We start from the raw sequence: 13,045 nt of genomic DNA on the forward strand, positions 1-13,045 counted from the left end.
ACGGAAATATGATGGAAAATATCGCATATATTGTGTCTTATTTAACCTCAGTCCTAGCATCAATGTATTTATTTTTGTGATATTCACATTTACGAGACTTTTCCCGGCGCTTGAATGTAGCATAAATCCTAAACAGTTTTTTTTTAAGGTGACGTCAGAATGTGTCCTGCCCAGCCAAGATGGCTGACAGCATCCCGTTGAATCCGGTGCGGAAGAACTCGAAGAGGATCCCGTATTACAACTCTGCCAGACATTCACGGTAAGAGTGGGCGGGTGGGTTTTGTTTGGCTGTATAAACCGAGTCGCTAACTGAGGAAACAGCCGCCTGTCTTGAGATAATAACACATTCCTGCCTCGCTTTTGCCGCCTGAGCTCCGTGTCTTGTGTGCGGGGTCTGTTAGCTTGTGTTGCTATTAGCGCTGCGTCTGACAGCTCCTCCGCATCCTCTCCCGTTTTGACATGTGCTTGGCTTGCTAATACCATCTTTTCATGAAGCTCTTAAATCCTTCTCACGACTAATTTGTCTTTCCTAATCCACCACAATGTCCTGATAACTTGTCTGTACGCTTTAACATCAGATACCTGCCTTGCTCCCCCGCACACGATAGATCACCTGTGTTAGCAACAACAACAACAACAACAACTTCACCTCATGTTATTAAAGTGTTTTTGCATGCTGTAGACATCCTTCACAAGCTTGTTCATTTTACAGACTGGACGAGGATGAGCTTTTAAAGCCTTCTGGTTCAGGAATGGACAGGAAGTGAACTAGTCCCATGACCAGGTACTTAAAGAGCAAGTAGTAGGTTGTTTCTGACTGTTGACATAATGTAGGTGTTTGTGTTTTATTTTGGTAACCTGCCTCTTTATATATGAACTTAGATTGGTTTGGCGTATGATTAGATCATCTTAGGTTATAAGGGTGTTTACTGACCTGATTTGAAGCTCAGATATATAATGGAAACACTTTTCTGCAATCCTTTTTCTCTCAGTAATAAAATTCATGTGACAGGTAATTGGACCCTGACCTCACTAGAGGTCACACTGCTGGGTAAGCTAAAGAGCACAGGCCCTGGAGCGGTAAACAATAAAGCTTTTTCCACTGGAACAGGAAACATTTGTTGGCAACAATCGCTGCACTTAAAGCCAGAAAACCTTTCTTTTTTTCTTTTTTTTTACAAACCTGCCCACAACTCGGCTCTGTGTAGAGTTGAGTTATTATGCAATCAGATGTAGGAGTTCCATAGCAAGAAACACTGCGGCTATTAACGCTTTCTTGTTGGCAAGTCTCAGCGGTGTGTGTAAACAAAGAACAACAACTGCAGCGGTGGAAAAGCCGCTGGTGATTCATACGCATTCCTCGAGGCCGAGTTGTTGCTGAGGAACGAAAGCGCAGGACTTGTTGGTTTCAAACTAAACCCGACTTCATCACAGATGCTTGTTAATATTCACTTTGGGGTAAATCTTTTAGTTTGCTTCCAGCACTTCCATTTTAAAGCCAATCACTCAGCTCTGGTCCTCTGTGGTCCTGAAGCTGCGGGATCTCTCAGTTAAAACAGGAGATTCTGGATGTTTTGCTCTTGAGGGCTGTAACAATGAGAACCAGTGTGCATGATGGATATTAAGCTCACAATCCTGCCGAGTTTAATTTTATACTTTTAAATGTCGATTACATGACACTAACGATGCACACAGGACTGAGCTCTCATACTGCTCATATTCCAGACATTCATGAATTAAGATTTGATTTTCTGCGGCCTGCCCACACACGTTTTCACATCATGTTTTTCTAGCCTAAAACTGGAATTTGAAATGCAGGCTGTTTATAAGCGTTTCTAGAATTATACATTATGCAAGCAGTTGAATAAATACAATCCAAAACACAATCCAGCTTGTGAATGCGGTCAAGTTTTGCAACCAGCTTATAATGTTTGGAAATAACTAACCTGTGCAGTGCAAAGTCTCTGACATACTGCATGCACAACGTCTATGTGTTCTAGTTAATTATGACTCACCTGTTGTGTTGCAATTCAGCTTTCACAGAAGTTTCTCTGCATATGAAAAAAGGGGGGTTATTTTTATCATCAGTCCTCGGCTTTTGTGAAAATTCGCAGTCTGCTTGCAGGAAAACATTTCAAACATTCATCAGCGGTACACAGCAGGTCTCTACACCTGCGGTTATCACTTTCTCTGACTCTCTCACAACCAGCTTTTAACAGCAAGAGTCATTCTCCGAAGTGTTAATGATGTGATAGAAAATCCATGGACTATGATTATGTGGATTTTATGTTGGAGTTGGTGAAACACAACATGTTGTAGCTGGTAACGGGCTATTCAGCCTAGCCAGAAATTTTTTTTTTAAGGTTATTTTGGGGGATTTGTGTGACTTTATTTGGGGATGAGAGAGAGAGAGAGGAGAGAGAGAGAGAGAGAGAGAGAGAGAGAGAGAGAGAGAGAGAGAGAGAGAGAGAGAGAGAGAGAGAGAGAGAGAGAGAGAGAGAGAGAGAGAGAGAGAGAGAGAGAGAGAGAGAGAGAGAGAGAGAGAGAGAGAGAGAGAGAGAGAGAGAGAGAGAGAGAGAGAAGAGAGAGAGAGAGAGAGAGAGAGAGAGAGAGAGAGAGAGAGAGAGGTAAAAGTTAATCAATATAAAAAGATATATGTTAAGATACCACAGTAACCAAAATAGAAGTTTTAGAAAATTAAGATCTGGACAATAAATAATAAAGTTTCATAACGCACTTTACATTAAAAGCAAACCTTAAAGTGCTCAAATCAAATCAAAAACTGAAATCAAACAAGTAAAAAGTAAAATCATATAATATATATATAATAAGCTCTCCTTTTAGTGATATATAGATATATCTTTCTTTAAATGTGTTCACAGAAAGAGAATTGTTCTTTACTTTTCTATAAAGAAAAGGTTTAATATCTTCATTTCTTTTCTTCTAAGTTTGTTCTGAGTAAATTCTGAAACCAGTTTCTTTTCATGTATGACACAAAGGTTTGCTCGTCTTTCTAGCTCCTCCTTCAATATATTTTTTGTTCCATCAGAAGAATCTGACACCTCTTTTTGTGTTTTGTTCATCTGACTTGAGTTTCTCCCGTATGGAGAGAGAGTGTGTAGGTTCTTCCTGTACGGCTGCAGACTCTCATGATCCTTCGGAGTGGCCTCATGAATAAGACATGACGAGCCTCTCCAGAGTGTTTCCACTGTTCCTTTAGAACGTGAATAGGGGACGTTCTCAACGGCACTTGGTGATGGAGAAACGGGGCCAACTGCTCTGACTAGTTTTAATCTGAGCTTTCTTCAGTCTTTGGAGCATTTAGGTATTCCTCCTCTAAATGTTTGGAGTTGGCCACACAGCCCGTTTCTAGATAAAGAACAATATGACTCCCATAGGGATCAAAACAAGTAGAGTCACTTTTTAAAAGTTTTAAGTGTTTCAAGTTTTCAAGTGAATGATAATCTCAAGTGAATAAAGAAGTTTGGAATAGAAAGCACAGGGTTCCCTCTGAACTCGATCCATCCCCATTCCTCCATATGTGACCGTCCTCTGTCCTGACAGATACTCTCTAGAAGATGAGCCCTCTAACCTGGACGAGATGCCTCTGATGATGTCGGAGGAGGGCTTTGAAAATGAAGAGAGCGACTACCAGACGCTGCCTCGGGCTCGAGTCAACCAGCGACACAGAGGCCTCGGCTGGTTCCTGTGCGGAGGGTGGAAAGTCCTCTGTGGCAGGTACGTCTACACCATCGCTCGGTTATTACTTAAAAGAGGGGTTTGTTTTTTAACCAGGTAGTGACATTGTGTCGGTTATCTGTGTGGGATGATTCATGTTCTCGTCTCATGCGTCAGCTCAGTCTCACTTCTTTGGAGAAGTGAGACATTTATGAATACACTCAATTTATACATGCTTCTTCAAATAGTTTCTGTTTCTGCTTCCCCGCCAAAACCCCCCCTCTCTGACATTTTTCTTTACCACACACTGTCTGGGCATTTCAATGTAATCTGTAACATTAAGTGTTTTCAGTTATCACAACATTGATTTTTAATTTGCAAGATTTCTGTAAGAGAGTTTTCAGTTCACTGCAAAAAAAGATTTTTACTGTAGCCCGAAACTGATTACCCATTTGTTTTTAGGGAATAATCCACAGTGATGTGATCTAGAGTTGTCACAATACCAGAATTTTAAACTTCAATATGACACTATTTCAAAATCAAACAACAGCGACACATATCAACAAAATAGAAACCCAAGGTTCCCCACTATTGAGGATGTTCTTGTTTTTAATTGGCAAAAATTGCAAGCACTCTCCTGCAAAGTGTCTAAAATTCAAACCTTTATTTAGTCTCAAAAGGACACTGAGGTTTCTCTCATTTCCAATGCCACCGAGCAAAAGCAACAACAACAACAACAACAACAAACACTTCTAATCAATTATAAAAAGCACAGAGATGAATTAAAAACAGTTACAATTTGAAACAAAGTGGCTAGAATTTAAATCCTTAAACTCTGCAATAGAGGGAAGAACTCCGATCCTTAAGTGTTTGCTGGAGGGCGCTCCATGAGTTCTGGGCATCAAAAGAAAATGCAGATTTACCGAGTTCAGTAAAAGCTTGAGGGACAACCCACCTTCTCATACAGGTCACAGCGATGATTGCCAAATCCATCACGAGTTACAAACCTGAGGGCCGAGTGATGGAGAGCATCAAGAGGCTTTAGAGATGAACTTCAGCAAAGCAAGAAGCTATTCTTCCTGCTTTGCTGAAGTTAATGGGCATCCAAATAAACAAACAAAACAAGCCTCCCCCGTCTCCTCCTCTGCTCTGTGTCTGTAAGACACATAAACAACTGTTGCAACTTTATGAGACGCTAAAAGGACTTGAGAAATGTAAGGGTAGCTCACTACTTTACGGTATAAAAAAAGAGATTGTAATGTTTTCAAACATGCAGTATAAGGGTTTTGAAAATGTTTGACACCCTTCATATGTGCTGTTTCAAATCCGAGACAATCGCCTGACTGTGAAGTCCAATGGAGGGTTTTATAAATCTGTAGATTTCAGTTACTGTGCCGGAGCCTGAACTGCTCTGAAAGTCGTCGGTGTTTAGTCATTCTGTAAATGTGTATAACGTGTATAATGTCGGTGAGCGCCGCGCCCCCGTGATGATCAGTTTGGCTTTCAAACGCACCGGTAGCTGTGCATGAAGTGCAAAGAGAGGATAAGGGCATGTTTTTTGGTCGGGTTCCTCGATGCGCACCATCAGCCCAAAAAGATTTTCAGGTCAAACAGAACGACGAGGTTTATCCAGCCGATGATTAATGTGACAAGTTTCGCCCTCTAAAGATGCAGCTGTCTGGCTAAGAGGAGCGTGTTTGTTTACGTACCAACAATACAATGCAACATTTATTAGCAAATGTTTGAGCAGCACCCCCCCTTCCCACCCTTCCTAAAAAAAAAAAAAGAAACTGTGATTGATGCAGGAATTTCATTGAATCATTTCTGTGCTGTTTTGTCTTTAGTGGTGCGTCTCCAGTTAAAGCTGCATATTGATCCCCCCCGTCCCCCCTCTCCACCCCCCCACTAATGAACAAATCGGATTTTTCACAGCTGACCAGTTTGATGCTTTCCAGTAATTTTATGTGTGCTTAGTGTGGGATTATAAAACACAAATAATTCACACTGAATAAGCCCTGACTGTTCAAATGGCATATTATTTGAATAGCATTCATTTGCTTAAATAATCGCTCTTATGAAAGTGGACCGGGAGTGCACAGGGACCGAGAACACGGAGGCCAACACAAACAAGACTTTTACCAAAGTTGATTTATTTAGCTTCATGTTTTGCCAACTTGCTTAAAAAGTGGAAAAGCCAAGTCGATCAGCATGACGGTATACACTGCCACTCTCCCATCGCTCCCCCGTGAGGTGCCAGTTCAGGTCACATCACGCTGCTCCCGTTGTAATTCATCCCCCCACACTACACCTCTTGTTTGCATTTGATATCAGATATGGTCGATAAGCACCAATGTAGTCATTAGCAGGTTGATGGAAAGTCAAATACTTTCTAAAAAAAAAAAAAAAAAAGTACATTTTAATCTGCGACCCATCTCCTCTTCTCTCTTAATCTCCTCTCAGAAATGTGATGATGCAAAGGAACGTGTTTGACTTTTCATGTCGGAGTCAAAGTGAGATTAAAAACAAACACGATGACAAATGTGTCTCATCCTGATGTACACTATGTTTGTGCACATGAAGCTTTGGGCTGGGCAATATATCACGTTTTTAAGATATTGGGATATATTTTCAAAACATATATAGGGTAAGAAAATATCGTTTAAATCGATACAATTTATGTCAAGTTAAATTAACCTTATACGTTTCTTTTATGAAGCCACCAGTTCACCTATTTCTCCTCCCACTTTCGGTCCTTCGTCACTCTTCTCCACTTCTCCCTCTCTGATAAAAAAATAAAAACCACCTGTATAACCAAATACACCGCTGTGTGTCTTTTTGTAGTGCAGGAAAGTAACATTTTGGACCTATTTTATTTAATATTTTTTTATTTCACCAACAGGTAGTTTATTTTTACGACATTTTTCATGTCCATGTTGACGTTGTGCAGCAGACTGTGACAGGGTGCAGGTATTTTAGTGGTTAGTGTGTGCGCCCCATATACAGAGGCTTAGTCCTCCAGGCTCGGGCCTGGACTGCCCACCTGGAGGACAATAGCGTCCATACATGAGGCGCATGCACTAACCACTAGGCTACCGGCACCCCATTTGTTACAATATTTGCATTATACTTTTTTAAATCAGCCCTTAAGCAATAACAAACATTATATATTTTTTAAAACACTCCCAGGCATCAGTGGGTATTTTTCCATTTTATACTTGGTTACTATGGGTTTAATTAAAACTTAAAAACAAACCTTTAAAACGCTCCACCAAAGCCAATCAGGTTAATATGTCGATCATAAATTGATTGATAAATTGTTGAAGTAACTACATCAATCTATCGTTCTTGGAGCTGAATGAAGTCGGTTGTTGTCTGCAGCCCGGTACAGTTGGCAGCATGTAAATGATGTAATGTGTGTTTACATCTCTTCCCCTCTCAGCTGCTGTGACTGTCTGGCCCACATATGTCGGAGGAAGAAGGAGCTGAAGGCCAGGACGGTGTGGCTCGGCTGTCCGGAGAAATGTGAAGAGAAGTACCCCAAAAACGCCATCAAGAACCAGAAGTACAACATCTTCACGTTTGTGCCTGGGGTGAGGAAGTCAGGATTTTGTCCTTGTATGACAAATTCCACATTAATAGGGTTTACCCAGTTTGCATTACGTTTTTTGTTCTTCTCTGTACTTTTGGTGATATTGAGATTATGTGGAACTACAAGTGGCATTGATATAAAAGCAAATATTCTCATTATAGCGTCATATAGGGGACTTCTGCGTGATCATGTCTTACTTCAGGAGACCCTCCCCCCCCCCAGCTTCCCCTCACGTCTGATAGTCTCCTGCTGTGAGGTGCATGTGTGAGCAAACAGATCAGGAGGATTTCAGGGGCAGCCCTCCTGATATTATCTAGAAATCTTCAGTGTGTATATGTGAAAACAGCTTAAATTTGCTGAGCGGCAGAAAAATGTGGGCATTTTGAGAAAATATTCCAACTATGAGTGACTTTAATAATCCCCACATTCCTCCAGATGAAATATCTCGTCATAGTGAAACAGTGAATTAAACCTCGTAGCATGTACTGGATCTCATTGTTAACTGCTCCTTCTTTAAGTTAAGGGTTTCCACTGTAGGGGATCCATCAGACTAACTAATGGTGCCATGATTAAGCAGGGCTGCCTTTAGCCCAGGCTATAAAATGTCAACTGTCTATTAGAGACGTAGATATTCCCATCGACGGTGAGCCAAACGGCTGTGTTTCCTCCCTTTACTTTGAATTATTAAATACACACAAATTGAGTTTAGCAGTGTGCATTTTCCCCTAAAGGTCAGCGGGTTCATTAACTGTAGAGCATCGTCCATTGATCCTTTTGTCTCTGATAATCTGTGGCTAGATGCTAGACTCTCATTATTGCACACATTATTCAAAATGTGACCTTAGATGAATAGAACGCTAAAGCTGCTGACGGATGGTCCATTAGCCAAGAGCCATCAGTAAGTCACAGGTGGCACTTTGGTCCGTGTGATTGAGGGAAAGTTTGCCTGTTTTTGTCTTCGTTCATTATTTTTATTCTCAGGTCAGTTTGTTTAATCTGCAGAGCAACACTGGACCACGTTACTGCGGAAACAACTGCCTTAAAGGGGACATATTCTGAAAAATGCATTTAAAGAGACACACACACCAAAACGGAGCGTTCTGAGAGAGCTGGTTTATACAGGGTCACAAACCTCCTCTGGTGCTTGATTCATGTTATATTTTGACCAAAGCACAGCACAGATGTTTCATTTAGACCACAGGGGGACTGTTTGAGAAGGTGGAGAAGGAGGATAATATGTCCTTTTAAAAAGAGCTTTTCTGAGTTTTTATCAGGTTAGGTCAACTTAACAGCGCTAACTCGTATCTTAAACCATCTCGTACAGTTACCCATGCAGACTGTTTTTTTTTGGCAGCTGTCGTCGTCTCTGACTTGCCTCACTGAATCCTTTTCTCCCCTCAGGTTCTCTATCAGCAGTTCAAGTTCTTCCTTAATCTCTACTTCCTGGTGGTGGCCTGCTCCCAGTTTGTGCCATCACTGAAGATCGGTTATTTGTACACATACTGGGCACCGCTGGTAAATTCACAAATTCACATCTTGGTTTTTATTATCTAAGGGGGGGGGGGGGGGAGAGAGATTGAAAAACACACCTCTGTTTGAGAGTAAATGCTTACAGGTTGTTTTTTGGTAACCTCTTTTTTAATAGACTCATTAAGTTCCAAAGTTACTCAACTTATTCAACAATAAATATCTTCAAATAATGAAGCTTTGTGAGTGATCATGGTGTGAGTGATCATGGTTGGAGTGATCTGAATTTGCTTCCTCTTCTGTCACTCAGGGTTTTGTGATGGCCGTTACCATGGTGCGTGAGGCTGTGGATGAAGTGCGACGGTACCAACGGGACAAAGAGATGAACTCTCAACTCTACAGCAAGCTCACAGTGCGAGGTCAGTGAGAAGTCTGAAAGAAGTCTTGTATGCTCGGAGGTTCTAGAGAGCACTCCGCTGGGTCTACACTTGTAACAGGAGTCGATGTTCTTGCTGTGATTTACATTGATTTATTTTCTCAGTTTCTAAAGGCCGTGTGATGATTGGCCCGTTTGTTAAATATGTGATGAATCCCTCTGTGTGGTATCTTTAACAATACTGAGGATGTAGCTTCATGACTCCCTCATGTGCATTTTAAGAATGTAAAAAAAACTTTTTTATGCTTTTCACATTTTTTCGAAACCAAATATTTCAAAACAATACAATCTTTATTCCTATAATGATTTATAGTATCAGAGAGTTCTGAAGCTTTAAAAACTTCAGATCTTCAGTCATTTTTGAACCCAAAGCTGCTCCGGGCAAAGGAGAGATTGTTGTGGTGGTCTTTTCAAATTCACAGGTCCTTTTAAAGTATTGACCCCTTTGCAAAAATGACGTTTATGTCTCCTATTAACAGACAGAGAGGTGACAGCGGAGGAGACTCAAAACACATCTATTTGTGTAATTTAGACAGTGTGCAGAAGTTTGCTGGCAATTTTTGGAAATTAAAATCAAGAGATTTGCCAATAATAAATCCCTAGGACTTCTATTATTGCCATGGTATTGATATTGTTTGATTTTTACTAGTATCATATGGAAGTTTAAAATTCTACTATAGTGATAACCCTAGTGCTCGTTTACATTCACTAGTGGAGAAGACGGGTTCTTTGTGGGCATTGAGGCGACACATCTGAGTGTGCCGTCGTTTTTGTTTGTGCCTCAGAGCAGAGATGAAAACAGAAGGGTATTACATGATCACGTAGGAGGTAATCAATCTGTTAGGAGGTGAGAGAGAAAGAGAAGAGCGACAGCACAGAGTGGCTTGTGGTTTTAAGAGTCGGGGTCATTTTCAAGGAGCCAGAGATCAATACTTGTCTTTTATTTCATAGATTTGAAAAAACACAGCAGCTTTGTCCTTAAAAAAATCAAATGTAAAAGGTGAAGATAGATCAGGTCTTCTTCTGTCTGTTTCCTTTTTCATAAAGCTGTTGTCATCCTCAGGTAAAATCCAAGTGAAGAGTTCAGACATACAAGTTGGGGACCTGATCATTGTTGAGAAGGTAAGGCTGAAATGTTTCTGCAGATGTCTTCTCATGCAAAGTTTAAAAAGACTGGGACACCAGAATGTTGCGCCATTGAGGAATCGATTTGAATGTCTTAAGGCGTAATGATGTGTGGGGAGTTGCACGATGAAGAAGTCTGATTTGTTTGTTAAAAGGCAGCAGGAGGAGATTTCTCATCAGATAACACATCATTAGCTATGAGACAAGAGGTAGCACTTTGTCCACAGGGGGCGCCAGATTAACACCAACAGAGATGTTCTCACAGGAGCTTTAAGTTTCCAAAAATATGTTAGCATGATTTGAGTCCAGTCCTGGTTAAACTTACGACAACCTCCAATACGAAGCTGACTGTCCTCTGCAAAGTGAATGAATGACTGGATTTAAAGTCACAGTACACAGCTTTTATCACACTTCTGCTTTTCTGTCATTCTGATACCGTAAATGTTCTTTCAGTACTAAAAACTTCACTGATCTGGTAACCATCTGCTCGGCTAACCTCAATGTAAATTCGGATTATTGATGGATAAGCCCCTTGAGATGAACCACCTTGTTTTCAAGGGGGTCCAGCACAAAAAACACCAAACAGTACAGTGTGACACAGACACAGTCACACACCACATCCCTCCTACAAACCCACAGAGATAGAGACACATATAATGACATATAATGCAACCAAGAAAATAGAAGTAACAACAATTAATTGACAAAGGATATTAAACCTGAAATCTAGCCGCAGCTAGGGTAAGGTGTCATGACTTTGTGGTAGAGATCCTTTAAGAAAGCATTCGCTCCTTCACCCTCTGGTTCAGGTGTTGACCTTGTTCTCTTATTCATGATAAAATACTGCAGATCTCAATAACATGTCACTCTTGTTTTCTTTGTGTAGAACCAAAGGATTCCTGCAGACATGATCTTCCTGAGAACTTCAGAGAAAGCAGGTGAGCAGGCAAACGTTGGTGTGACTCTATGAATGTGAAGCAGGTCGGTGCTGAAAAACACAACGATCACGGTCGGCCAAAAACCTCCTCCTGGATTGACTCGGGTCTTAAAATACGTACAGTTGAACTTTGTTTGCCCTTTGTGGCCCTTTAACAAACTGTGTCAAGATCATCCGGGTGAGAAATGTGATTTTTTTTTTCCCGCACTCCCAGTCCCTTGACACCATCCGATCGAGGCGGCCTGTGATTTATATGATTTATGCCACATTCTTCTGGTGACTGACGATGCAGATTCCACTTAATCAATGAGCCTGCATCAGATCCGGCTCTTTTTCTGAGGGGCATCGGGAGGAAATGTTCAGAGGACATCATTTCCATCAATCATTGATGTGCCAATATGCTTGGCAGGGAGTTGTTGATGTCTTTATGCCTCCAACACACGCACATAAACACACACATAAACACATCTCTGTCTTTACTTTGTCTTTCACATACTCTCTCACACACACACAGAAACACACACTGATCTCAGTGATGTTATGTGCGGAGCTGAAGTGCCATCGCAGCAGAAGGAAAGCATGAATCATCCTCCTTGTGTTAATGTTTTCCATCATAGTTAACCCTCCAGGGACGGTTTATCGCTGCCCTTTAACCTCTCTGTCAAATAGTTGCTCTCATCCATCAGTTTCATATGTAATATTACCTCCGATCAATACAGGTCACCACTGCTCAACGTTTAGCGGAGCTCACAGTTTCCGCAGCAGCTGCTCAGACACTCTGGATCGTGCTGCAGGCTCAATCAATGTACACCGTGCTGCTCTGCTGCTCTGCCAGTTTGTTACACGTACATCATTTTAAGGTTTTTTAATTGTTTGATAGATGCTATCAAACAAAAAAGTGAGAACTATAATGTGCAAATTAACTTGTAAGGTCTATAAACAGTGTCTTTAACAATCTGCCTGAACTTTAGACATCAGTGGTAACAGTCTACATGCACGTCTAAAAGAAATTGCGGGGGGGGGGGGGGGGGTTAACGTGTGTTCAGCGTTTCCGTGCCTGAACCAAAAAAACTGAGCTTTATTTTCCTTTTAACCTCTTGGCTTTACATCACATGAATGATTATTTATTTATTTATCTAATACATGAAATTAAGACACTCATTTATGACTTATGAACTTAAAGTTTTTATGGAACAGTACTTACACTTGTTTTTTAACCAACAGCTGCCTTGCTGCTATTCTAGATTGTATCGTTTCCAACAAACATTGGACTTCTCTTAGATGTTTGTACTTCCTTAGAGACTTAGTCAAATAATGACGGCAGAGCTTTTTTACTGCGCCGCTGTGAGAAGAGCTTCAGAGACCTCATGGAACATAACAACTCAACCTTCTTTAAAGATGCCTTTACTTGAGAGATAGGACAGTGGATAGAGTCAGAAATCAGGGAGAGAGAGAGAGAGTGGGGAATGACATGCGGGAAAGGATCCACAGGCCGGATTCAAAACCTGGGCCGCCCACTGTGAGGACTACAGCCTCCACACATGGGGCGAGCGCACTAACCACTGCGCCACCAGCGCCCCAACAACACAACGTGAATGATGGCGTCAACTCTCCTCTTTGTCAGGTTCCTGCTTCATCAGAACAGATCAGCTGGACGGAGAAACGGACTGGAAGCTGAAGGTTGCTGTCGGCTGCACGCAGAGACTTCCAGCAGTGGGGGTAAGGAAACACAACACGGAGAGAATCTAAGTGTGTCACCAAAAGCGCCGTCAAATAAAGTCCTCTAACTGTTCTGGAGACTGATGATAAAACC

The 13,045-nt window shown here is 41.3% G+C and overlaps 1 protein-coding gene across 3 annotated transcripts in view; it reads left to right on the forward strand.

The window, feature by feature from the left end:
• Nucleotides 1-174: 174 nt before the first annotated feature.
• Nucleotides 175-13,045, forward strand: part of atp9b (ATPase phospholipid transporting 9B) — a 42,406-nt gene continuing 29,535 nt past the window's right edge. For 2 of the 3 annotated variants that reach the window (XM_065948068.1, XM_020642309.3), the window contains exons 1-8: nucleotides 175-259; nucleotides 3,565-3,738; nucleotides 7,118-7,268; nucleotides 8,669-8,782; nucleotides 9,045-9,153; nucleotides 10,234-10,292; nucleotides 11,182-11,233; nucleotides 12,857-12,951. In XM_065948068.1, the coding sequence (XP_065804140.1) occupies nucleotides 180-259; nucleotides 3,565-3,738; nucleotides 7,118-7,268; nucleotides 8,669-8,782; nucleotides 9,045-9,153; nucleotides 10,234-10,292; nucleotides 11,182-11,233; nucleotides 12,857-12,951 (834 nt within the window). In that variant the 5' untranslated portion in view covers nucleotides 175-179. Of the gene's footprint in view, nucleotides 260-712; nucleotides 785-3,564; nucleotides 3,739-7,117; nucleotides 7,269-8,668; nucleotides 8,783-9,044; nucleotides 9,154-10,233; nucleotides 10,293-11,181; nucleotides 11,234-12,856; nucleotides 12,952-13,045 lie in introns of all 3 variants that reach the window. The other variant, XM_065948069.1, reaches the window with a different exon arrangement.

Source organism: Labrus bergylta, chromosome 19 (genome assembly GCF_963930695.1).
Source record: "Labrus bergylta chromosome 19, fLabBer1.1, whole genome shotgun sequence".
Lineage (NCBI taxonomy): Eukaryota > Metazoa > Chordata > Actinopteri > Labriformes > Labridae > Labrus > Labrus bergylta.